The 23685-nt window shown below is 58.2% G+C and overlaps 1 protein-coding gene across 1 annotated transcript in view; it reads right to left on the reverse strand.

Annotated features, from left to right (window-relative positions):
* Positions 1 to 1076: 1076 nt before the first annotated feature.
* The window catches only part of CSPG4 (chondroitin sulfate proteoglycan 4), a 28022-nt gene continuing 5413 nt past the window's right edge, over positions 1077 to 23685 (reverse strand). The window contains exons 2-10 of the mRNA XM_026856348.1: positions 15222 to 15385; positions 10475 to 14056; positions 9691 to 10170; positions 9078 to 9254; positions 5106 to 5304; positions 4752 to 4886; positions 4448 to 4602; positions 3411 to 3594; positions 1077 to 3020 (exon numbers count right to left, since the gene is read on the reverse strand). Coding sequence (XP_026712149.1) covers positions 1108 to 3020; positions 3411 to 3594; positions 4448 to 4602; positions 4752 to 4886; positions 5106 to 5304; positions 9078 to 9254; positions 9691 to 10170; positions 10475 to 14056; positions 15222 to 15385 — 6989 coding nt within the window. The 3' untranslated portion in view covers positions 1077 to 1107. The remainder of the gene's footprint in view (positions 3021 to 3410; positions 3595 to 4447; positions 4603 to 4751; positions 4887 to 5105; positions 5305 to 9077; positions 9255 to 9690; positions 10171 to 10474; positions 14057 to 15221; positions 15386 to 23685) is intronic.

Consider the following 23685-nt stretch of genomic DNA (forward strand, 5'->3'; position numbering starts at 1 on the left):
CCCCGTGGTCCCTGGGTTCTTGCTTCAGCTTCCCATCGGTGTTGTGAGAGTGGGATGTGCCCTGTGATGAGCTTCCCAGCTGTAGCAATGCGGGGTATTATTGTTGGGTCCCATCCTGAGCTCAGCGCTCAGTTTTTCCTCTGCTCTTCCTCAGACAATTTCTATTTAAGTTCTTAGGACTCCAGGCTGGGGAAAATTTGAGCAAGAGCCCAGAATTTGGTCCGTTACCAGCAAATGTCACTCAGCAGATCGCTGGACTTAAAACAGGCCTGGCAAGGGAGACAGCTTACGAAAACCGTGATGCACCTCGGAAAAGGCACTTTATTCTGTTTACTTCTGCCGTACTGGAGTATACAGTGGAAAACCGCGATGGCTCCGGTTCTCCGCTCTCTTCTCTGGTTTCATGCTGCCCAGGTGAGCGCCTGCCATCCCTCCCCACCGAGGGCATCCTACCTGTTGTGCACCCCCCCAGGGCTCGGTGCAATCTGCTTTATGAAGCACACGGCAAGCACGCAGAGAAAGAGCGAGGCGAGTTTTTTTCCAAGTGGGTGGGGACTCAAATTCCCCTGGCATTGGCCACAGGGTTTTTTTCCGAGCTTCTGCTCGAGTGTCTCAGCCCGCCTAGCCCTGGAGAATTTAGGCAGCTTCATCCCCAGCCTGACTCAGCGCAAGCCGCTCCTCATCCTCCCTCTCACACCAAGAGCTGTGGCAAACACCCCCGTGGTGGTCGGTGCTGCCCATGGAGGAGCCACCACCAGACCCGCCTGGGTGGCTCAGTGGGGACTGGTGCCACCAGGTCCCCTCCAGCACTATGGCCACCACTGGATGGCCCAAATGAGCACCCAAAGTCAGTATTCCCCAGGGATACTCAGGCATTTTGCCTGCTCCCACTTGCTTATGCAGTGCCCCCCTCCCCTGCCCAAAGCCACCCGGAGATTTGGGGCTCCCGGGTGGGCTGGACCGGCAGCCCCTGTATCCCCAGGGCCCTCCTGCATCTGTGGGATGCCAGCTCCCAGGGAGGAGGAGGAGAGCCGGGAGGAGGTGGTTGGTGGTGCTCTGGGAGGGTCCAGACCCCCAGGTGGTCTCATGCCCCCACACCTGAGCCCTTCACACCCAGTACTGGTTGTTTTTCAAGGGGGGGTTGGAAGTCCGGCAGTACTGGAGGAGCTCGGGGTCTGGCGGCGCCCCGGGACCCGTGTGCTGGGGCGGGGGACCTGTGCCCTTGCCTTCCAGGGCATTTACAGTTGTTAGGGGGATGCCTTGGTTGGGGTCCGTCCTCCGGAAGGTCTCCTGGTCTGGCACAGCCCCATTCTTGGCCTTGGAGGAGGGGGTTCCCTGGACATGGTGCTTTCCTGTCTTGTTGCGCTTGTGCAGGTAGAAGAGCAGGGGTAGGATGAGGGCCAGCAGGAGGAAGATGAGGCAGATGGGGATGATGATGCTGAACATGTTGGCCTCGATGAAGCTGAGGAAGGTGCCACCCTCCATGGGGCTGGGGCTGGTGGTAGCACTGTCGCCCAGCCAGGCGGTGGGGGGCATGCCCAGCTCGCTGGCATTGGGGCTGCTCTGTGCCGTGCCCTGGGTCTGGGGCACTGGCGACGAGGGTGCCAGGGGGGCTGTGAGCAGAGTGATGCTGTATGCTTTCGAGGCATTGTAGGGTTCAATGCTGTACCCCAGGGATGCTAGTGCTGGTGGCGTGCCAGCAGCCACCAGCTCAAAGATGAAGCTGTCATTCTGCAGGGGCTGGTTGGTCTCCCCAGCATCCAGCACCTCCAGCCCAACCAGCCCTTGCTCCAGCTCACTCTGGCTGAAGGTCTCAATCAGGGTGGTGGGTTGTCCTGGGTCCCTGGAGACCCTCACGAGACGGCTGGCACGGGGTGCCCTGCGGATCTTGAAGACTGGGATGCTCTTGGTGTGGTTGGCCAGCTCGCTGGCATCAAGGACACTGGTGTCCAGGAGGGCTGTGGTGCCCCTGGGCCACACGCTGCCTGGCCGAGCCTTCACCAGGGCACGGACAGTCACGTTCACCACCCCGCTCCTGTTTGCTGCCCGCGACATGGCGAGGAACTGGAAGTCATCCACAGGGGAGGTGAGGTCAGTGAAGGTGAATGTCACCTCTCCGTGGTCCAGCTGCTTCTGCGAGAAGCCCCGTGATGGCTTTTGGTTGACTTGCACTTGGCCAAACCTTGGGTCCCTGGTGATCCTGTACAGGGCATTGCCTGCCCCTAGCTGTGCAGCTCCCAGGAGGTGATGGTGGGACATGGAGGCCCTGTTCAGGTCTTGGGGCACCTCCAGCAGCACTGGGCTGGCAGCAGTGCTCACTGCAGGCAGCACCTCGACCTCCAGTGAGGTCAGGGTGGGTGGGTGGTGGCCATCAGAGAGGCTCAGGGCTAAGGACCCTGGGGCATGGCTCCCGGTGGCAACGAACACCACGTGGCCTGAGTTGACATCTGCTTGGGTGAAGCGGTTGATGGGCTCCTGTGGGTTGTGTGCATTGGCCAGGTGGCCGGCAAGAGGTCTCTGGAGGACGCTGTACACCATCTCCTCCAGGGATCCTGATGGGTCTGCTACATCCAGGTGTTCCTGGGACAAGGTCACCATGGAGCCTGGTGGGACCTGCAGCACCTCTTGCCGCCTCACCACCTGCGGTGGCTTGCTGCTGCTGCCGCTCACCGTTACATTGAAATCTTCAGAGATGACCACTCCTTCCTGTGGAGGACGGATGGACTGCTGCACCCTGGGCCGGAGCCAAGCCTTAAATCTGAAACGATCTTCAGAGACACCATCTCCACCATGGGCATACGCCAGGCGTCCTGCGGCCAGGTCTGATTGCAGGAAGAATGGCCGTGCCCGCTCCAGGGGAACACCAGCCACCAAAAGCTGCCCATGAGCGGGCAGCCCTGTCACCAGGAAGACAACATCATGTGCAGCCCTCTCGGGGACCGGGATTTGGCTTAGGAGGTTGGAGGCATCCAGCACCGAGGTGCCGATCTCAGCCTGTTGAGCCCTTGCAAGCTGGAGACCTGGGGATAAAAGGGAAAACCCAAAAGTTTGTCATCCCTGGGAAGGGTCAGGATCTGCTGGAGAGGAGGCCAGACCCTGGTGAGAGCAAGACATAGCAGAGAAAGGAGGATTGCAAAGAAATGGAGAGTGATGAGAAGGCAACTGGAACGTATTAGTTTGGTAAGATGAAGGAAGAAGGAATTGCACAGTGAGCCGCCAGCAAAAGGATGGATGCAATTTTAGATGTTGCTTGATGTAATATCAAAGCCTGTGCTTGGGTGACCATGGGAAATTGCACCGTGATGTCTTCAGACAAACAAGCCCTCCTGAAGTTTCACAATACCCCTGAAGGGCTTGTTCCCCCATCCCAAGTGGCTTGTTTGTCCCTTGCTTCTCCCTTTCTTCTTTACCTGCATTTCTCCACAGCTGAGTTGAGCGCTGGGGACACCTGGCCTCGAAGGAGATTAGCACGAGCAGGATGAAGGAATCTGAGATGGTTGTGGGAGCGACCACACGGAAGCGGATGGCATCTTGGGCAAGCCAGAAGGGCTTCTCTGGCATCTCATGCTGGTAGAAAATCAACCCACTATCCACCTAAAAATAAAAAAACCCCACAATGAGCTCTGCTAAATGGCAAAATAAATACCTAGTGTGGGTGACACTGTGTGGGAGATGGGTGCATATGTCTCATCTCTGGCGTGATGGGCACCAGGGGTAAGCCCTGGTGATGCTGTGCTAGAGCCAATGTGCGCACCCTGGGCTCCTATTTTGGCGCCAGGAAGGAGCAGCCAAGCCCTAATTAGGTAAGAAATGGGGATCATCACCAGCCATAGCACGGTAGCCACCATCAAGAGCTCATCGTGTTTCTGCCAGGATGTTTCTGTCCAGCAATTGGGGAAACTGAGGCTCAAAGCTTGCTCAGCATCCTTCAGGAGTTGGGCCAGGCTTCCTCCAAGGGTGAGCACAGCACAGGGGAGCTTGCAGGGTGGGAAAACCTGCATGCTTCTGAGTGATGGTTAGAAATAAGCCCTTAAAAGCCTGGTCCTGTGGGAGAAGGGTGGTAGCAAGGCTTTGCTGAGAGCAGAGGTGAAAACATCGCGCTTGACTCTTGCCCTAGGCAGCAGGCAGGATGGCTGCATCTGCAGCAGGGAGGTAGCCTAAGAAGAAGAGATTATAACTCTCTGAGCTTCCCCTAGCACTAAATCCAAGGCTGGTGGCCATGGTAAAGCCAGCACTGGGGTGGCAGCTCTTAATCCCTCTTAGCAGCCGTTGGTAGAGCTGGGAATGTCATGGTGTGGCTGCAGCCTTGCTCTGCCTCCTGCCAGGGATCGGGTGCCTCTGCCTGGGGTGGCAGCAGGGGGGCGGGCTGGGACCCCTGAGCTGTAGTGGGGGGTGATGGAGGGCTGTGCCTCGGGGTCCTGGAGGTCTGGGGGAGGCAAAAGCTCACCTGGTCTTGGGTGAAGTTCCTAATTTCCTCTCCCCGGGAGGTGGTCAGCCTGCCCAGGCGTGGGGCTTGCTCAATGCTGTAGTACAGAGCGGTGGATCCAGCTGGGCTGTTGCTCACTGCCTGCAGGTTCTGGCTGGTGATGGGCTGTAGGGCACCTGGAAAACATCCAGTACAGACTTCAACCCATTGCCTGCAGCCTCTGCCACAGGCATCTCTCAGTGGTCCTTGGGCAGAGGGCGATGAAGGGGTCCAGGGACCTGGTTTCTCATCAAACTGGGAGGATGGGGAGTATGTCTGTACCCACCTGGGCAGAGGGTGAGGCTCTGCTTCTTGGCCAGGCTGATGAGGGGCTCTCTCTGGGCCCTGACAAGAAAGAAATGCCCAGGAGACAGGTTCTCGCCATCCCACAGGTCGAAGGCAAAGCCCCCATCTAGGGGTCCTGTAGAAAGCACAGAGCTAAGCATTTATGGGGGGCAGAGGGGGGTGCACCCCACCACTAACCTGGCACAGTTTGGACCAGTGTGCTGTGTGATGGGGCTAGCAGATACCACATTGGGGTGGCCCAGTGCTCCCCTCCAGTGGTGTCCCCACCCAGGGTTTCTCCCCCCTCGGGCTGGGGGTGATGCAGGGGGGCTGGGAGACCTCAGCCCTTCCCTACCTTGGTGCACAAAGAGGATGAGGCCGTTGTTTATCTGGGCCTGGGTGAACTGCCGGACCTCAGCACTGGGCGCCGACCTCAGCACAACCTTCCCGTTGGCCGGGGGCTGGATGGAATAAGTCACCTCCTCCGCTGGGGAGTCCTCATCCTCAGCACTCAGGACGTGGGGGCCGATGGCAGCCGTGGAGCCTTCCCGCAGCTGGGGGATAGGGAGAGGCTGTAATCCCCCTGGGATGCCCCCAGCACCTCTCCCCTCTTCCTCAACCTGCTCAGCACCCCATCCCTGTTAAGACCACTTTGCTAGGTGCCTGAGCATGTCCCAGCCCAACAAGGGCTCCTTGTCTGTGCGCTGGGTGATGTCTCCAACATCTGGCCTTTTCCCAGCCCTGCGTCACCCTGCGTTGCTGCAGTGTTCGCCAGCACGTGTTTGCTGCTGGGTCCGTGCATCTGCGTGGCATGTGCAGGACAGAGGCCAGGGCTCACCCCTCCATTCCTCAGTTTCCCCAAGCACTGGAAATGGAAGAAGGCACGGTGCTGGCGTGGCCTGTGGGGCTGGGGCAGAGCCTGAGCCTTTGGTGAGTCTCTCCCCATTGCTCCACAGGGGAAGGGTGTTTTGGGGGGTCCCCAAGTCCTGAACTCAGGGTTTGTTGTCACAGGACAAGGCATAGTGGTTTTAAACTAAAAAAGTGTAGGTTTAGACTAGATATAAGGAAGAAGTTTTTGACAACGAGAGTGGTGAAACACTGGCACAGTTGCCCAGAGAGGTGGCGGATGCCCCATCCCTGGGAACATTCAAAGTCAGCTTGGATGGGGCTCTGAGCAACCTGGTCTAGTTGAAGATGTCCCTGCTCATTGCAGGGGGGCTGGACTAGACGACCTTTAAATGTCCCTTCCAACCCATGATTCTATGAACTCACTCCCTGAGCTGCTGCTGTACATGATGACCACAGCCCCGTCGTTCCTCGGCTGGGTGTTTCTCGTAGCTCGTGCTCCCAGCAAAGCACGCGTCCCACCGCCCCCTCGCAAGGCTGCAGCGAGGCCGTGAGCCGCCCCAGCAAACCCGCCAGGAATGACAAGTATGTGGCCGAGCTCAGGGCCACTTGTGAGGCGTCCCAGGGCCTGGCCAGTGCTGCCCACTCAGCCCTGGGGACGCTGCCACCCCAAAGCCCTGACAGCTCCCCTCTCCAGCTGGAGGCAACAATTTTCCCTGCTCCTAATCCTGTGCTGTATCTTGGTCTCAGTGGAACATAGGGATGAATCCTGCACTGCCATACAGGTTCTGCCCACGCACCCCAGAGCTGACTTTTGCCCTCAGGATGCCCCAGAATTGTGGGGTGCGTGGATGGAGCCTTCCTGCAGCTCATGCCTCCCGATGCTCATGTATCGCAAGCCTGGCCCGCATCCTGCAAACCCACAAGACAACACCCAGGCGCTGGAGGAGCTGCCCAGCTGGCTGTGCTGGATTCGATGAGCTCTTTTCTGCTGTTTTCAGCTGGCCTAACCCAAAACATTTCTTGAGTGGGTGTGGGTGCCGACAGTGAAATCAAATCCCTCGGCAGTCCCTGCGGGAGGCTGGCTTGAAAACACAGCTTTGGAGAGATGGGATGGGGGAAGCGCTGCTGGACACATGGCTGGTGTGGGAGCTGAAGTCCTTGCAGCAGGAGCTGCTGCTCCACCACATACATGCACTATGGTTTTCGGACTGCTCCCCCTCCCCAGCACCCACAACCAGGTCACTTCAGCGCCTGACAAAATTGCAGTCACACCCGAGGCTCACTGCCAAGGAAAACTCCCCACGGTCAGAGCCCAGAGAGGTGTTTGCAGGCAGGGGGGACCGGCAGCCCTGGGCATTGCTGCCCGCTGGGGATGGGCACACACAGCAGTTGGAGCAGCTTTGCTTGCTGCTGAGAGCCCGTGCCACCGGAGCTGACCTGCTTTGCCATAGTCTCCATCCTCTCTGAATTATTAAAGCCTTCCGCCTTGTTCCTGCTCTCGCTTACTTGTCTTATTATGTTTGCTCAGCCTCCGTGTCGCCTCTGCTCTCCAGGAGAGCGTGTGGGGAGGCAGCGAAATAACGCCGGGAGCATGTCTGTGTAGCAGTGGAAGTCTCTTGGTGGCATCCAGCCATCCCTTCTCCTGATGCAACTCAAAAACCTGCTTGAGGCAAATCTGCCTGCTCCTTTCCCAGGGGCTCCGCTTCAGGGTCTGAATCCTGCCCGTTGCCTCCGCAGCCCTGCGTGGACTCTGTACCCCAGAGCTGGCAGGCGCAGGCAGCAGAGGAAGGCTTTGTGCAATCTCTCCTGGACCCGGCCTGACCTTTAAACGCTGAAGTCATTTCTCGCCGGAGCACAAACAGAGCAGGGCCAGGCCCCCGCTGAGCCCTGGGCTGCTCTAGCATTGCTCCTGCTCCGTGTGAGGAGCCGTTCCCAGCTCCAGAGCCCCTCCTGGGGCAGCCGGGTGGCTGCTGTTACCCCTCCCCAGTCTGGGGGGATCTCAATGGAAAGGCAGATGGACTGCTGCCTCGGAGTTTATTTTGGGACCTTTTTCTTTCTTTTCACCCTTTTTTTAGCATGGTGGCTGGGAGGGAATGACATGCTTCCCAAAGTGCCTTGAAATCACTGGGCTAATGGGCTGGCTAAAAATAAGGAGGGAGGGAGCCTCCTCCTCCCCTCACACAGGGCCAGCTCTGTGTCTGCCCGTGGCCCGAGCAGGAGTGTGTGGCACCAGGCACAGAGCTGCCTGTTCTGCCTACATCCCTGCCAAGGGCCCACCCTGCCAGGGCCAGCACAGAACAGCCCTTTTGGGATGCGCTGGTCCCCGGCAAGCAGAGAGGGGCTTTTGGGCCTCCAGAGTGGGACAAGGGGCTGGCCAGCAGCCATGGGGCTGGCCTTCCTCTGTCGGGAGTGCAGGATTTTGGCACAGCTGGGGCAGATCGTGCAGGCACCACTTAATGTGCTATCAAAGGGGTTTGCTGCGGCAGGGCTGAGCTTCCTGGGTGGGGGTGTAACTGAGGTAGGCACAGAGCCAGGGCTGGCTGGGGATGGGCGCACCCCCCAAACTTTGCTGGCAGCCCTGGCCCCTCTCCCTGCCTCTGGGGCTGCCTGGCCCTGGGCAGGGCAGCCTGTAGCCTGCCCTTTGGGCATCTCTTCCCAGACACCTTCCCAAAGCCACTGTGATGTTCCTGGCACGATAGAAGGAGCTGTCTGCTGCCAGCCTGGGAAATCCTGGGATGGGTGAGGATAGCCGGGGGCATGGGGAGAATGATCCCACTGGCCTGGCACTCCTGCATGTTTTCTTTTTTTTTCTGTAGTTTTGCATTAGTGATCCTGAACGAGGTAGGGATGTGTCTGAAACAGCAGGTGAGACGTATTTGCTTCTGACTTTTCTGAGCTGGGCATAAGGAGAGGTGTGAAAGCTTCCTCAATAATTAAATCTTTCCAATTTGTGCTTGATGAAATGTGGTCAAGATGCTCTTCGTGCTTCCAGGGGTTATTCTGGGACCTGGTGAAGGGCTGCCCGTCCTCAGAGGCGCTGCTGCCTGCCTGCCTCCCTCCTTCCCTGCCTGCTTCCCTCCCTCCTTCCCTTCCTCCCTCCCTCCCTCTCTGCCAGCAGGCATCTGCCTGCCGCCGTGGCAGCGCGGCTTCGCCGAGCCCGTCGTGCGAGAGGGACCGAGCGGTGCTGCGGGGCGATGCTCCCATCTTGCGGCCGGTTTCAGCATCGACGGCGGGGAAGGCGCGGGGAGGTAGGGGGAGGAGAACCCGGTCTCCGCCTCCTGCAAAGCCTCGCCCTGCCGGGAACCCGTCCCCCTTCCCCGGAGCCCATCCCCTGCCTCTGCTGTGCAGCCCGGCTCTGCCGTGCCCGGGTTCCCGGAGGTGCGTGAGCAGGCTCGGAGGGGGGCCCGTGGGGTCCCCACGCAGGGCTGTGCCGGGGCCCGTGGGGTTTCTGCCCATCCCCGTGGCATCCCACGCGTACCTGCAGCCCGGCGTTGACCCGCAGCCGGGGCCCGCTGGAGCTGCGGGGCAGGATGGTGATGAAGAGGGTCCTGGGCTGGCTCTGCCGGTCCGGCTCGGAGGCGTTGGCCAGGAGGGTGAAGCTGTCGGCCTGGGCCCGGGGGCCGTCCTGCCTGTACTGGATCTGCTGCTTCTCCACCTGTGGGGCAGGGGCTGGGTGACCCTCCCGGGAGGACAGGGGGCTGGTGGCCCTGCGCACCAGCCTGGGAGGCGGGAGCAAGCTGGCCACCTGCCACTTGCCCTGGGACATCCCTGAGGGATGGATCCGACACAAAGATGGGGAGCGGGATTCCCATGGGAAGCAGACCTGGAGCCCAGCATGGGTGCTCTGCCTGCATCCCCGTATCCCCAGGAACATTTAAACACACCTTGGGGGTTGATGGATGTCCTGTCTGCAGAGCAAACCCGCCACCCCAAACCCCTCCATCCCCAGGCAAACACCTCTGGTGGGGAGAGGAGCCCTGCAGCCCTCCGCAGCCTCCTAGTGCTGTCGGAGGATGGACACCCCCTCAGGCTCTTCCCAACCCCCTGGGAAAGCTGTGTGGTGGGCAAGCAGGCACCCTTGGCTGCTATACCTCGCTCCAGGTGAAGCTGTTCAGGCCGCCGTCCTCGGGCCGCTGGCTGCTCAGGAGGGTGCCAAACCGGGGGGGCTCTAGCACCCTGAACTCCACGCCAAGAGCTGTGTAGTAGGCATTGGGGATGTTGACGATGCCTGTGGAGAGGGTAGCAGAGCCACCCCCCGGCACTGTGATGTTGTGGACATCCAGGGGGATGGTGATAGGGAGCACGGCCAGGCTCACCACCACGCCCTCCAGTGGGTCTGCACCGCTGGCTGTGATGTCCACAACAAACTGGTCACGCTCCTCCTCTGGCTTGGAGTGGAGGTAGAGGACTCTGCCGCTGTTGATGTCCTCCTGGGTGAAGGACTGGACGGGGTCCAGGCTGGGCTGCTCGTTTGAGTCTTGGCTGTGCTGAAGCATCGCCAGGAAACCGGAGGCTGGGGGGCTGCTCACCAGGTAGACTATGTCCTGGGGAGGGATCTCTTCGTGGGCCACCTGGAAGTGTGTGGGAGAAAGAAAGGCATGAGTGGGGGGCTGGTGCCTGTGAGGCTGGGCTGCCCCACAGCCCACTGCTGTGCAGCCTGCCAAGGCTTTGCTGCAGGATGAGCTGCAAGAGTCACCTTCTTGCTGAGGCTATGCTGGAACCTCCACCTCTGCCCCTGGGCAAAGTCTGACATGAACATAAGTCCTTTGCTCTGGGCAGGTGGGTGTAAAATTGTGTCCCACTGGTGGCTGTTCTGGTTTGGTGGCCAGGAAAGTGATGCAGGCTTGGGGAATGACTAGAGAAGGGGATACTCACCAGTAAGTAATCCTCCTTGATCCCAGCCGCTTCTCCCTGGAAGACATGTATCTCCTTGTGGTTGACTATGTGCAGGGGGCTGGGATGGGTGTCCAAGAACACGCTGATGGCCAGTGTGTCCTCCACCACCACCTCGTTCGCTTCTACAGTGAACTGGAACTCATCCCGGGTGTTCCTGCTCCCATTGTGGTGGTAGGAGATCTCTCCTGATAGCAGGTCCCTCTGGGAGAAGGCCATGACCGGCTGCTCCCCTCTCAGCACAGTCCCCCACCTTGGGGGGGTCATTATCAGGAACCGTATCTCTTCATCTGACCTGATGTCCATGTTGGTCTCCAGGCTGAGGACAGAAGAGTCAATGCTCCCTCGGCTCCCTTGGTGGATGACTAGACCGGTATTGTTGACTATTTTGATGTAGGGGTCTGATGCCTGTACTTCCAGGAGGGCCGTGGTCTGGTGGAGGCCATCTGAGACCTGTAGCTGGATCCAGCCGCGGTCAGCCCCTGAATGGACAAAGAGGATCTTCTTCTTCCTCAGGTCATCCTGTGTGAACCGATAGACCTGGTGGCTTCTGTCATCGACGGACACGATGCTGCCAAACAAAATGTCCTTCCTCGCCAGCACCAGCTGCGTGTCGGAGAAGCCAGAGTCCTTGTCGGTGAAGGCAATGTCATCTGTCGTCAGCAGGTGCTGCCCATTGCGCACCACCCTGAAGACCTTGTTCACCACTTGGACTGGGGTGTGGTCATTGACAGGTTGGATGGAGACCCTGAAAACACCTCTCACCTCCTCCACATCAGGCTCAGCACTGCCCTCGCCCTGCCGGATCGCTACGAAGGGGATGTCGTCCTCCAGTGTCTCGGAGTCATCGTGCTGGTAGAGCAGCCGGCGGTGGAGGATGTCATCGTTGGTGAACTCTGTGATCTCCTCTCTGGAGGCCCAGCCATGGGACGCAGCCCAGGCCAGCCTCCCGTGTGCTGGCCCCTCAATCACTTCATAGAGGTAGTCCATGCTGTTCATGCTCTGTACAAACAAGTGGTCCTTGGAGATGACGGCTTGCCCCCCTTCCGGCACAGTCAGGAGGATGTTGGTCAGGGCTGGTGCATCAGGGTCCCCACCAATGCTGATTGTGTAGGTATAGACAGGAGAATGCTGCTCGCCAGCACGCACGCGAAACAGGAAGGTGTCCTCGGCTTGCTGAGAGTTCCTGATGGTCGCGCTGTAGCTCAGGTGGTTTCTTTGCAGGTCATCTTGGGTAAATCCAAAGCCTTCAGTCAGCCTGTTGCCAAGCAGCTCCAGATTTCCCTTTTTGGGAGCCTGGATTATCACATAATGGAAGGGAACTGGGGCAGAGTTTGGATCTTCCAACATTGCCTCCAGCTCCTTACTGGTGATATTTCTGTGCCGCTTGTTCTTCATCTGGAGGGGGACGATGGTCCTCATCATAATGGTGGCTCTTTTAATCTGTATGAGAAAGGTGTTGTTTTGCAAGACCTTCTGCCCTACTTGGACTTCAAATCTCAGCTTTTCCACAACATCTTCCAGCCGGTGTTCCGGGTCTGTGCTAAAATACTGGATGTGTCCTTGCTCCAGGTCTTGCTGGTGGAAGGACTCGACTTTTTTCCATTCCCCTCCCATGCTCCCTTGCTTCTGTACCTCACCATACCTTAGGGGCTCTGTGAGGACATACAGGATGGCGACCTGTTGTTTCACTGCGTTTGTCTCCACTGACAGATTGGTTGTGGTAATGCGCACGGCCCCTCCCTGGGAGATGGAGAGGCCTGTGTTATTGTGCAGGCGGATGTCAGGGTCAATGGCAAGGATCCTCAGGGTGGCAATGGGGCTTGGGACCGTGCCGTCGCTCACCTGCAAGGTGAGCTGTAGGTTTGTCCCACTCTGGTGCACATAGGCTATGTTGCCTGCTTCCAGGTCCCTGCAGGAAAACTCTTCGATGGGCACTCCAGGGTGAAAGTCATATTCCACATAACCCTCCTCCATCTGCTGGCCACCATGCAGCTGGAATTCGAGGTCATCACAGGATGTGTCATCATCGAGGACCTGCAGGATGTCTGTGGTCAGGTGTTTCCGTGTGTGCTTCAGGATCGTCATGTGGTTTCCATGGGGAAAGATCACCTGTGGGGCATCATTGATAGGGTTGATCATGATGGGAAGCAGGTACATCTGCCCCTGCCGTAAGCACTCTGGGACCCCTTGCTGGGCAGTCACTGTCACCTCCAGCATCAGCTGGTCCATGGGCCCCTCAGAGCCATCGTGGACATATCGGACTTTCCGATTCACAATGTCCAACAAGGTGAACTTCCTTCTGCTTCTGGATCCAGGAATGTCCAACTCCAGCTGACCATGCCTAGGGTCATTGGTGATGCTAAAGAGGATTTGGGACTGCCGGATGTTTGCAAGGCTCAAGTCTACCGTTGGCTGGGCATGTTTCCACTCCAGATAGGTTGTGCCCCCTTCAGAGACGATGAGGGGGCTGACATGCAGCAGCCTGCTGATGTTGGCGAAGGCGGGTGGGAAGCTGTTGTCTGGCCGACATGGTTCCACCACCAGGCCTGGTGCTCCTGACCAGACATCTGGAGGTGGGGAGGTGGGTGCCTCATCCTGTTCATACACCTCTTCATAGTCCCAGTAGTGCTCCTGCTTTCCACAGCCTGATGTGATGTCCTTTGTGATCACGGCATCTTGCAGACTCGTTCTCTGCAGGTTTATCCGCAGGTCCTCCAAGCAGCCAACAAATGAGTTGTTGGTCATGGTCCACACTGAGATGAAAGCAAGATGATGTTCCTTCAGCCTCTGCAAAGCTTTTTCATTCATACCTCCAATGAATAGGTTTCCCTGAAGGTCCAGGTAGTTGTTGATGCCCCGGTTGGATGTGGATGAGGCATAGTAATCTATCAGTATCTCAAACTTATGGATGTCCGTGTAGACTTTGACATAGTGCTGCTGCTCATCGCTGATGAAGACATTGTTGTGCAGGACGATGATGCCGTTCCCCTTCTCAACAAACCCTCTCAGGCGCCCGTTGGAGATCTCCAGGTAGAAGAAGTCATTCTCCAGCCCTGCATGGTAGATGAGGGGTGCCTGGGTGGTGCTCGTCGTTATCACAAACTCAATGGTTGCTTCCTCCCTCGCATCCCACGTGGGAAACGCAATGTAAGAGTGTGGCCCCAGGAACCCAAAGGGGTCCTCGGGATCTGCAGAGAACTGTGCACTGCACCCTTCCTGGACCCGGTGGAAGATCTTGGAGCTGCCATCGGAGGACAGAGGGGAGAGAACGTCCAGGCCATTGAATGTCACTAAGTGGAGGCAACCTCTGAAGGGTGAGCTGGCCTCAGCAAGGTACGGCAGGTCAAGGCTGCCTGTCCCACCAGCATAGAGGCCGTACTGGATGTCCAGCTCCCGTACAGGTCCTGTGATGTCCACGGAGCTGTTGAAGAGGCCGTCAACAGTCAGTGTCATCCTGCCATCTTCCACCAGCAGCTCCACATCATGCACCGCCAGGTTACTGAGCTGCAGCTCTGCTGGGGACTGCAGTGTCACCTCCTCTGAGCCCAGCCGCAGCCTGGCCTGCAGGGAAGGACATGGAGAGCGCTCAGCTCAAGCAAGGCGTTATCCGCAGCACAGAAGACACCTCTCCACCTACCAGAAATCCCTAACGAAGCATGGACTGTTCCTGGGGACTCACAAGTGTTTTAGTCCCTCTGTTCACTACTATTTGTCCTGCCCTCCTCCTCCTCTGCGTGTGTTGCTCCCTTCCCAGCTAGATCCCCTTGTGGACATACCTTCTCTGTCCTCTCTGAATTTATCTCCTTTTTCACTCTTTCTCAGCCAACCCCAGTCTCAGGGCTGTTTTCCTGGGGTCCTCCATCTCCTAGTCCCACTGCCCCACTGCTGGACTTTCCCTTTTCCCCCCAAGGAGGAGCCCTGCCAGATGCTGGCTCCTCTTTCCCTGCTCCATCCTGCCGGCTGTGCTCCATCCCTGCAGCCTGGGCTGTTTCCAGCCCTTGCCCTGGGAACTGGCAGGGGAAATAGCAGGCTTTGCTCCCCACAGGCAGCAGCCTGGAGCCTGTCTAAGTACAGGGTTAGCTGATGGACCCCGAGACACACGGTGTGCATTAGGGAGACCTCCAGCCAGCTGCTCGCTTGCTCTCCTGCTTTGGTTTAGATGTGGTTGGTGGCCCAGCCCAGGCTGCAGGAGAGGCGAGACATGTGCCTCGGGTGCTCCCTGCTCTTTTCCTTCATGGTGGATGCCAATACCACAACCACAAGAGGGAATTTTCTTCTATCCCTTCCCATGCCCCAGATGGGCTTGGCCCATGGTGGGATGGGGGAGTCTGCTGATGTCTGGACCCTCTGGGCTCATCCCTTCTCTTCATTAACCCCTTGCACCCCAGTGCTGTGCACCATGTCTGACAATGCAATGTGCATGGGGTGCTGGTGTCTGAGCACCTCCATGATACTCCTCAGCATCACCCTAGGCAGTGGGTGAGGAGCTTTCTAGCTGGAGCCTGTTTCCAGCTCCCAATTTAACCAATTCTCCCAAGACTCTGTCCACTCTCCTCTTGAACCCTGAACATCCCCTGGCAGGGGACTTGGCAGCTGAACTGTCTGTGCTTGTGTCTGGCCCCATGGGCTGCTGCTTTCAGGTGCTGCCCATTTATCCTTGCACTGGATGAAGCCCTGACCCATGGACCCCAGCTGGCGTGGGGCAGGGGGGTGCCGCGATGCTGACCTGCAGGCTGCCGGCTTGTAGCTGGAGCAGGAGGTGGTCGGGCTGGCCGGCGGCCAGGAAGAGCAGCCCACTCCTCTGGCTGGTGTACAGCTGCAGGTGGAGCCGCACCGTGTGCGAGGCGTCTGCCAGCGGCATCTCCACGTAGCCATCCCCGAAGAAGGAGGCTGGGGAGAAAGGGAGAGAGTCAGGCAGGGAAGGATGCCGCCCGCAAGTCCTGTCTGTGTGGTGCTGCGAATCTGCAGCCTCCCAAGCACACCCATCAGGCCTTCCCCTTTTGCCCTGACAGGGTGTTGGAGCCCGGCAGCCTGGAAAGAGGAGTCTGTTTTCTGATTCTCCTAAGGGAAGGGGTTTCTAGAGGCTGAGTGGTTGTGTTTCTTCTTGCCCTTGCAGCATTTAGAGGAACCTTCTCCCCAGTTATATGGCCAGGGCAGATGCAGTAGCGCCTGTCATTGGGCCGAGTTCCTGAGTGTTGGCAGGCGGGCTGTTAACCTAACGAATTTTTCCCACTTCTTCCACAGCCACCTCCCTTTGGAGGAATATGCACCCTTCCAGCAGTGGCTGTCGTGCCTTGGCTGGATTCCCCAGCCGCTACCAATCGCTGACGAACAGAGAGATGTTGCGTGGGAGACCTGGGATGCCGCCGGGTCAGCCAACACCGTGCTCTGCTCGTCTCCCTATTTACACCAGTTTCTAACAGCTCTCTGTATCATACAAACATTGCCGACGTTCGCCCTGAAGGTGACTGCTCTGTCAGTGCTGGAGGAATAAATGCGTGCGTCTGCGATCCATATGTGGTCGTGAGATTATATGGAAAACTTGGCTCAAACAGGGCGCCTGAAGCTGCAGCTGGAATGCATTCAACACTCAATATACATCAGCCTTGCAGGGACTCAGCACAATGGCATGCGGTCATGAAATGAAAGACTGTGTCACAGGGCATACATGGGAGAGGGTAGAATTAAAAGCACAGGGAGTGGCAAGGCTTAATTTTAGAGCGCTTATATTTTTTTGCTGGCTCAATGCGTGTGTGCGCATTGCCCGCACATTAAATGTGTGTGTCTGCGAGGTGCTGCCACCCATCCTGTTAGCTGCAGAGCAACCCATGGTAAAGTTAACTCCGAGCTTGCAGGGTGAAGCGTAAACACTCAGAAGACCTGTAAGTTGTACATGTTTGGCAAGGATAGTCAGAGGGGTGAATGTGTACATTTTCAGTCCGTATGTAGTCACAGGCTGTAAAACCTGCTGTGCTCAAGTTTGTATGTGAGGAGCTTTCCTGCTATACTTCACTATTGCACTTATTGTCATCAAATCCACCCGGCTGCGGACCCACACTTGGGTTTGGGGTCCCACATGCAGTTTGCTGACGTGCCGTGGGGCAATGAGGATGAGGCTCTGGCTTCTCTGAGGGTGCCAGCCCAGCCCCTGCGCTCTTTTGGAGGAGGCAGGGATGGAGGTTCAGTGCTGGGGTGAAACCAGGCTCCTGCATGGTGAGGTCTGGGTGTAAGCACCCATGTGTGCTCTTACAGCTGCGTCCCTGGTTGCATTTTACTATTGCAGAGATTTCTGTGGGGCTGACCAGGGTGGGAATGGGCAGGAAACTGGGCAGGGCCACCCTGCCCCAGCAGGCAGGCTTTGCTCCTGGGGTGGTGCAGCGAGTGAAAACTCAACCCGCAGTCACAGAGGGTTTCAAACAACCCCTTCATTATTGGTGATGGTGAGGGTTTGCCTGGCAGGGGCAGAGTTGGAGCGCTCTGGTTTATGGCATTTTCTTCTGAGCTGAGCTCTGGGGTGCCCTGCGTAGGGGATGCTCTGCGGAGCCCTTAAGGAACAGAGAGACCTCCTTGCCCGGAACACCACAAAGAATCATTTCCTGCCGCTGGCAGCAGGGATAGTGCCTCGGCTTTCTTCTGGGATCTGGGAGAACAACGTGGGTGCTGCAAGGACCGTCACCCCACCCACTCTGGGCAGGGAAGAAATGGCAGCATGGAAATATCTAGCCCTTGCATTAATACCAAGCCCTTTGCTCAGCCCAGGGCAGGGCTGCCAGTGCGCCTTACTCAAGCCTGCTCATTTCCTGGCTCTTGTGCCTGCCGTTGGCACAGGGCACTTTGGCTTCCTTGTCTTCTTCGGCCCAGCCAGTGACTTAGAGGAGCTTTGCTATTCCTTGCAGGGCTGTGAAGGGCTCTGTCCTCTCCTGACCTGCTCCCTCCTTCCAGTGGTCCTTGCAAAACCAGCCAACCCCCCACATGCCTTGCTCAGTGGCCAAGGGTGGTGGGAGCTGCTCCGGGTGCTGCCCTGGGCTCGTGGCACCACCTTATCCCGGCGTTTGGTGAGCAGGAGCAACACCGCACATTGCAAAAGGGAATTTTCCTCTTCCTGCTTGCACAGACACAGGAGGCCGTGCTTGGGCCCCAGCAAGGCGTGCACACATGCCTGCAATATATTGTGGTCCTCGGAGACATCGCATGTACGTTATGTGCTGGCTCCCGTTGAGGTTCCCGTTGAGCATGTATGCTTCGTGCTCCAGCTCCCGCTGGGGTTTTGCTACATTTCGGTTTTGAGGCTTCCCCTAATCCAAAAAACGTGCTCTTCAGATGGGCACTGAGTGGGTCCTCTCACCGGGAGGGAAAGCTTTTCCAGGGCTGGGCCCGCCAGCCCAGGGGCCAGGCAGCATCTTGCCGTGGGTGCTGGGGAACGTTTTGGGGCTGGAGGAGCCGCTCCAGCGCAGCCAGCCTGTTTTCTAGTGTGACAAGGGGCAGCAGCTCCTTCCGCCAGGACATTTTGTCCTGCCTCAGTTCTCCTGAAGCTGCCAGAGATGTTTTTCTTCTCTTTCTCTCATAAAATTCCAGTAATAAAAAGTTACCAAAAGAGTGGATGCCCGCGGGAGGAGTGCTGTTTGCTGGGGGAGAGGAGGGAGCCTTGCCCGGCTCCAGGAAGCCCTGGGATTTTTCTCCAGCAGCATCGTCGTGTGAGTTACTGCTGTTTGTCTTCCCAAATTCCTGGTTTTTTTCAGGGTTGCTCTCTTCCTCTGCTCAGCAGCCCATCCAGGATGTGAACACAATTTGACCTGAGGCATTTCTCTTTCACAGAAGGACTCACAGCTTTTCACCTCTTTCTCCTCTCTTCCTTGCCCTCCACATTGCAAAAGATGCAGAAAATATGGCTGGATGGATGGTTTGTTTTTTTTTTCCAAATGCATTTCACCCTGGAGGAGCCTCCATGGCACAGGATGCACCATCCCAATCAATCTTTTGGATGGCAGCTCCAATTTGGGCACATGTGGACAGAGCAGGGACCCCCCAAGCACCCAGCTCCATCTGCAGCCTGGCTGCAGCTGAGCATCCCAGGATCACCCCGTGCAGATGCACACCTGTGACCCAAAAGCACCTTTCCCAGGTGATCTAAGAGTGCCACAACCATGCCATACCCCGAGCTGAGCCTTATCCCTGGATGGGGATGCCTGAGCTAGCCCTGCCTCCCCTGTCATGGAGACCAACAGATCTCCCTGTCCTGGCCATGGGTCAGGTGGCCACCCTGAGCGTCCCGCTTGCCCCAGCTAAAAATAATCGGTCTTCCCAGCTTGCCGTGTCCTGCAGGAAATCACTGCCCTTGCCTTGCCAGGCTGATGGAGAGGCGTTGACGAGGCGAGAGGGGCCTCCGTCACAGTTTCCAAGCAGCCGGCCAGCAGCCAGCAGATTATAGTCTGCAGTGTCATTAGGTTTTTTGGTTTTGGTTGTTTTTTTTTTTTCATTGAAAAAAACAAGGAGATGAGCCAAAAGCTCTGAGCAAAGGGCTGGGAGCGAGGCCCCGGGCGTGCTCAGCTCCTCCCAGGGCCGGCAAACAAGCAAGGGCTCTGTGCAAGCCGGTCCTGCCCTGGCATCCGCCCCAGACGCCGGCCACGCGCCGGGTCCGGGACGCCTTGGCCCTCTCCCTCTGCTTCTCCAGTTCAAAACATGATGGGTCCGGCCTCTCCAATCGCTGGATTTTGGTGTTTAGGGAGTTTTTGGCACCACAGTCCCTGAGCAAGCCAGGTCCAGCAGAGCCAGGTGCTGGGCAGCACCATGGAGGGGAAGGGATCCCCGTCCGCCTGGGGGGCTCCGGGCTGGGGGCTCCTGGGGTTGCTCTGGGGCTCAGCGGGGCCGGTTTGGCCTCTCCTCTATGTTTTAACATCTCAGCACACAAACTTCTCCCACCTCCTCCCCAGCACGTAGGAGGATGGAGGAGCCAACTCCTGGCCCAGGCGAGGGAAAGCTCTCACAAAGCTCAGCACAAGGGTTTGCAGAGCAAACTGGTGCTGGATGCGGGGGTTTTTCGGAGTGGAGAGATGTCTCCTGGGTGTGCAGGGGGAAATGTGAGCTGGTGGATGGATGCCTCCCCTGCTCACAGGCTCCTACCCTGGCTCAGGCATCCCCAGCCCTGCCTGCGGGATGGCTGGATGTGTTTTGGGGTGTGTGTGAGGAGGTGCATGGCTGCCTGGGGGATACAAATGAGTCCCTGAGGGGCTGCAGGGACTCCTGTCTCTCTGCCCAGAGGAGGATGCTGAGGCTGAGAAGGAAGGAGGGGAGCAAACCCTGTGTGGGGAGAGGGGCCACGGCGCCGGGGCAGGGCTGGCTGCTCAACAAGGCTTCATTCAAGCTGCGGTGGGGGGCAGGTGGGGGCCAGGGCTGGTGGCCCATGTGTGTTTGCAGGAGAGGACTGGAATTCATTAAAGCAGCTCTTTAATTACCGGATTGGGTGCCAGGAGATCCCTGTGCGTACACACACGTGCCCCCCCTGAAAGACTCTCTGTGTTTGCAGCCACTTCCCACCCTGGCCACACCAGTTTTCTGACGGAGGAAAAACAGCCGAGGAGTGAAGGCTCCTTGTTGCCCGAACAGCCCTGGGCTTGTGCGGCTGCCGTTGCAGCCCAGCCCTCCGGCTGCCCTCCTTCCTGCCCGCCGGACGATGCCAACAACTGGCCTCTGTGTCAGTGGCGTGGCTGGTGCTGCTGAGCTCCCCTTTTATGGGGTGCTGCCGGGGCGCCCCATGGCCAGCCTGCTGCATTCCTCCTCTGCAGCGTCAGGAGCTTGTTTTGAGGCACTCTGAGTTGTTTGGGGTTGGTTGTTTTTTTTTTTTTAAATGACTTTATAAGGTAGCGAGCTCACCCGTCTCCAGTCGCGCTGCCCTTCACCCACCCGCTGTGCAATAACTAGAGGGGCTTGGGGGCAGCTGCCCAGCCCCGGGGATGCTGTTTGTCAGCTTGAACCCCTCTTGGTCCCCTGGCAGTGTGCACGTGAGCTCCTGTCCCTGCTCCCAGCGCAGGCAGGGTGGGTAGGATCAGCCCTCCTGCCTCTGCCGTGGGTGGCCCCGGGTTTCAGTCTCCCTAATCCCCAGCCTGGCTCTGAGATGCTTGACGGGACTCGCAGCCCTCCGCGCCCTGGCTGCATCATGGGCAGTGGCAGGGCTGGGCTGTGCCCCCTTCCCCAAGCAGGGCAGAGGCACCAAGGGAGGAAGGGATCTAATGGACTTTCTAAGAAAGGCTTCATTATGTTACACATTCCCTTCGTTTTATGGCGTGGTTTTATTTATGGCCAGGGAAGGAAATGAGCAGCTTGTGAGGCAGGCTAAGGCAAACACAGGCACTGCGGAGCGGCCCTCGGGTTTGGCTAAGGCTTTGCTGGGGGAAGGGGGTGCCAGGGGGTGTGACTGGGGGGCTGCTGCCTTCAGGGATGCCCAGAGACCCGAGCAGGTGCCTGGGTGCAGCAGGAGGGCTGAGCACCCATCTGGGTCTCGGCAGTGAGGAAATCCTGGTACAATGGAGATGGGTCACACATGAGCCAGCCTTGGGCTACAGTGACAGCACTGATGCCTCGTGGGGACCTCAGGGCCATCCCATGGTCCCCCTCATGCTGGCAGGACCCTCCTCCACAGGCACCATGGGGCTGCCTCCAGGATGGGCTCAGGCATTTGGGACGGGGCAGAACCAGTCCAGAAAACAGCCCCTGTCCCAGGAAATTCCTGTCCCTGCTCTCCTGCTCTTGGGGTTCAGCCTCAAGATTTACAGGGTGGGGTTTCATCAGCACAGATCCATCCCTGGTGTGACAGCTCCTGACACGGAGGAGGGCCTTTTCTCTTTATCCCCACTTCCAGGTTTTATCTTCCAGACAGTGATTGCAGCTCCCACATCCCAGGCCAGGGCTGTGAGTGCTGGAGCCTCGGCAGTGGGAATAAGAACTCTGGTTCTCGCCTCCCACCCCTCCACCTGGCCCTCCCTCGCAGCGGGGCTCCCCGGGACTGGGGCCGGTACTTTCCAGGAGTGCTGGCCAGCAGAGATTGCTGGAAAGCAGGACCCGGGAAACTGCCAGAAAAGTTGCGGCCGATCAGCCTCCCTGGGGCTGCTGACCACCAAGCGCTAGCCAGAAGTGGCCATCGCCCTTGTTTCAGCTGCGGGAGGAGAGCCCCTGGGCTGGGGTGTTCTGCTTCACCCCTATCATCCTGCTGGCCCCTGCCTCCTGAAGCAGATCATCCACCCCTACCTCTGGCTGTGCTGCGCCGCTTTGAAACCCTCCGCCTGTGTTTATTAACTCAGTTCCTCTCCCCATTTCCCTGCCAGCTGCTCTCCCGCTCGCCTTCCCCTGGCTTCTGCCTGACAGCTTCAGGAAAAAAAACAAAAAAGGCTTTTTGCAGCCCACGGACTTTGGGGTCAGGAGAAAACATGCCCCCTGCTAATTCTGCGCTGCCTGGGAGGGGGACTTTCTGTATCACCCTGTGTCCTGCCAGCCCTCGACCCCTGCCCAACGTGTGTGCCTGCTCCTGCCTGCCTTCCCCAACCTTATGAAGCAGCATGAAGGAGCTGCTATAGCTGGAGGCCATAAAGCGGGGTCCAGGAAGCTTGGCTGGAGCTCTGGAGCTCCAGCCCTTGCTTATCCAGCGTGGTTTTACAATGATTCAGGCAGCCCTAAAACTGATGGTATTTCCTGCGCTCTCCTGCTCGGCCAGATGCAGAGCCACGGAGGGGAGGGCAAGGAGCTGGCACCGCAGCGGCCCTGGCTGCACATCGGCTGCGTCCCCCTTACACAGGTCACGGTGCTCTTAGGAGGAGCTGGGGGGTGCACCCCAGGGTGAGCACCCCCGAAGCCTGGCGCAAGCAGGAGCAGGGAGGGAGAGCTTTTAACAGCAGGAAGCTAAACGACTCCAGAGGGACCTGAGGAATAAGTCTGAGCTGGAAGCAGTGGTTGGAGTTTTTGCCCTGGGAAGCAAAGCAAGGGGAACAAGTGGGAGGATTTGGGGAAGCAGGAGGCTCAATGGGGCTTTTGTGCTGTCCCCTGCAGCGTGACTCAGGCTCACTCAGGCTCCTGCTGCCAGGAGAAGTTGGCCTGGAAATATTGTATCAGCCCCAGAGGACGTGGTTTCCAAACCATCCCAAGTCGGGTTTTGTTCTATTTTTTTCCCCTTCTCTTTCTTTCTTTTTCTTTCTCCCAAGCCATCTCCCCCTCTCCTGCTGGCTGGCAGGTTTTCCAGCTCCACCCTGCACATCCCGGCCCCTGCTCCCACAGCTTTCCCTACCGTGGCTCTGCACCCGCTGCTTCCCACCAGACAAGGGAAGGGTTTGAGGAGCTGCAGGAGGGCACACGAGAGGACAATCCTGGCTAGCCCAGCACTGGAGGAACAGGGGGAAGCCTGGGCCGGAGGCTGGGTTACGGGGAAGTGGTGTGCCCGGGGCACACACCCCACCGAATCCCATCCCTGCCCACACAATGGAGCTGGTGCCCGTTCCTGAGCTCATCCCCATCCCCGGTGGGGGGAAGGAGCAGCAGAGCCTGGCCAGGGGATGCTCACAGGCATCCCTGGAACGGCTGGACGTTACCGGAGAGATCCTTGCCGGCTGTCAACAAACAGCGCGGCCGCTGCTGGAGAGGGGCCCGTCTCCAGCCGCCCAGGCTCAGACGTTTCCCAGCCCTGCTTATGTCAAACGGCTGTGAAGTGCCAAGATTTGGCAGGGGGAGGGGAGTATCGGCCGAAGTTGGGGTGAGCGGGGTAAGGAAGGGCATGAGCGGCGCATGGAGGGAGATGCTGAAGCTCTGCCAGGAGCTACCTGCCGGCATTAATTTCAGCATCCAACGCTGGCCTCAGGGTTTTAAAATGTGTGGCTCAGGGTGATCTGGCTATAGTCACGCTGGCAGGGAAGAACCCACAGTACTTGCAGCACCCACAGCACCCTGCACCCTGTGGAGCTACAAGGGCTGGGCCAGGATGGTCTTTTGGTGATGTGGGTGCTGTGAGAGGCAGAAAAACGTGTCTCCATGGCCAAGGAGGGGTGTTTTCAGTGTGGAAGGGGAAACAGGATATTTTTTGCTCATCTGTTGACATGCTACATTGTCTGCCTTGCAGTTCAAACTGCAAAGAAAATGAGTATTTTCTGTTTTCCCCCTTTCTAGACCTGAAATCTCTCCTCTCCTCTCCTCTCCTCTCCTCTCCTCTCCTC

Source organism: Athene cunicularia (genome assembly GCF_003259725.1).
Source record: "Athene cunicularia isolate RWA chromosome 10 unlocalized genomic scaffold, athCun1 chr10_part1, whole genome shotgun sequence".
Taxonomy (NCBI): Eukaryota; Metazoa; Chordata; class Aves; order Strigiformes; family Strigidae; genus Athene; species Athene cunicularia.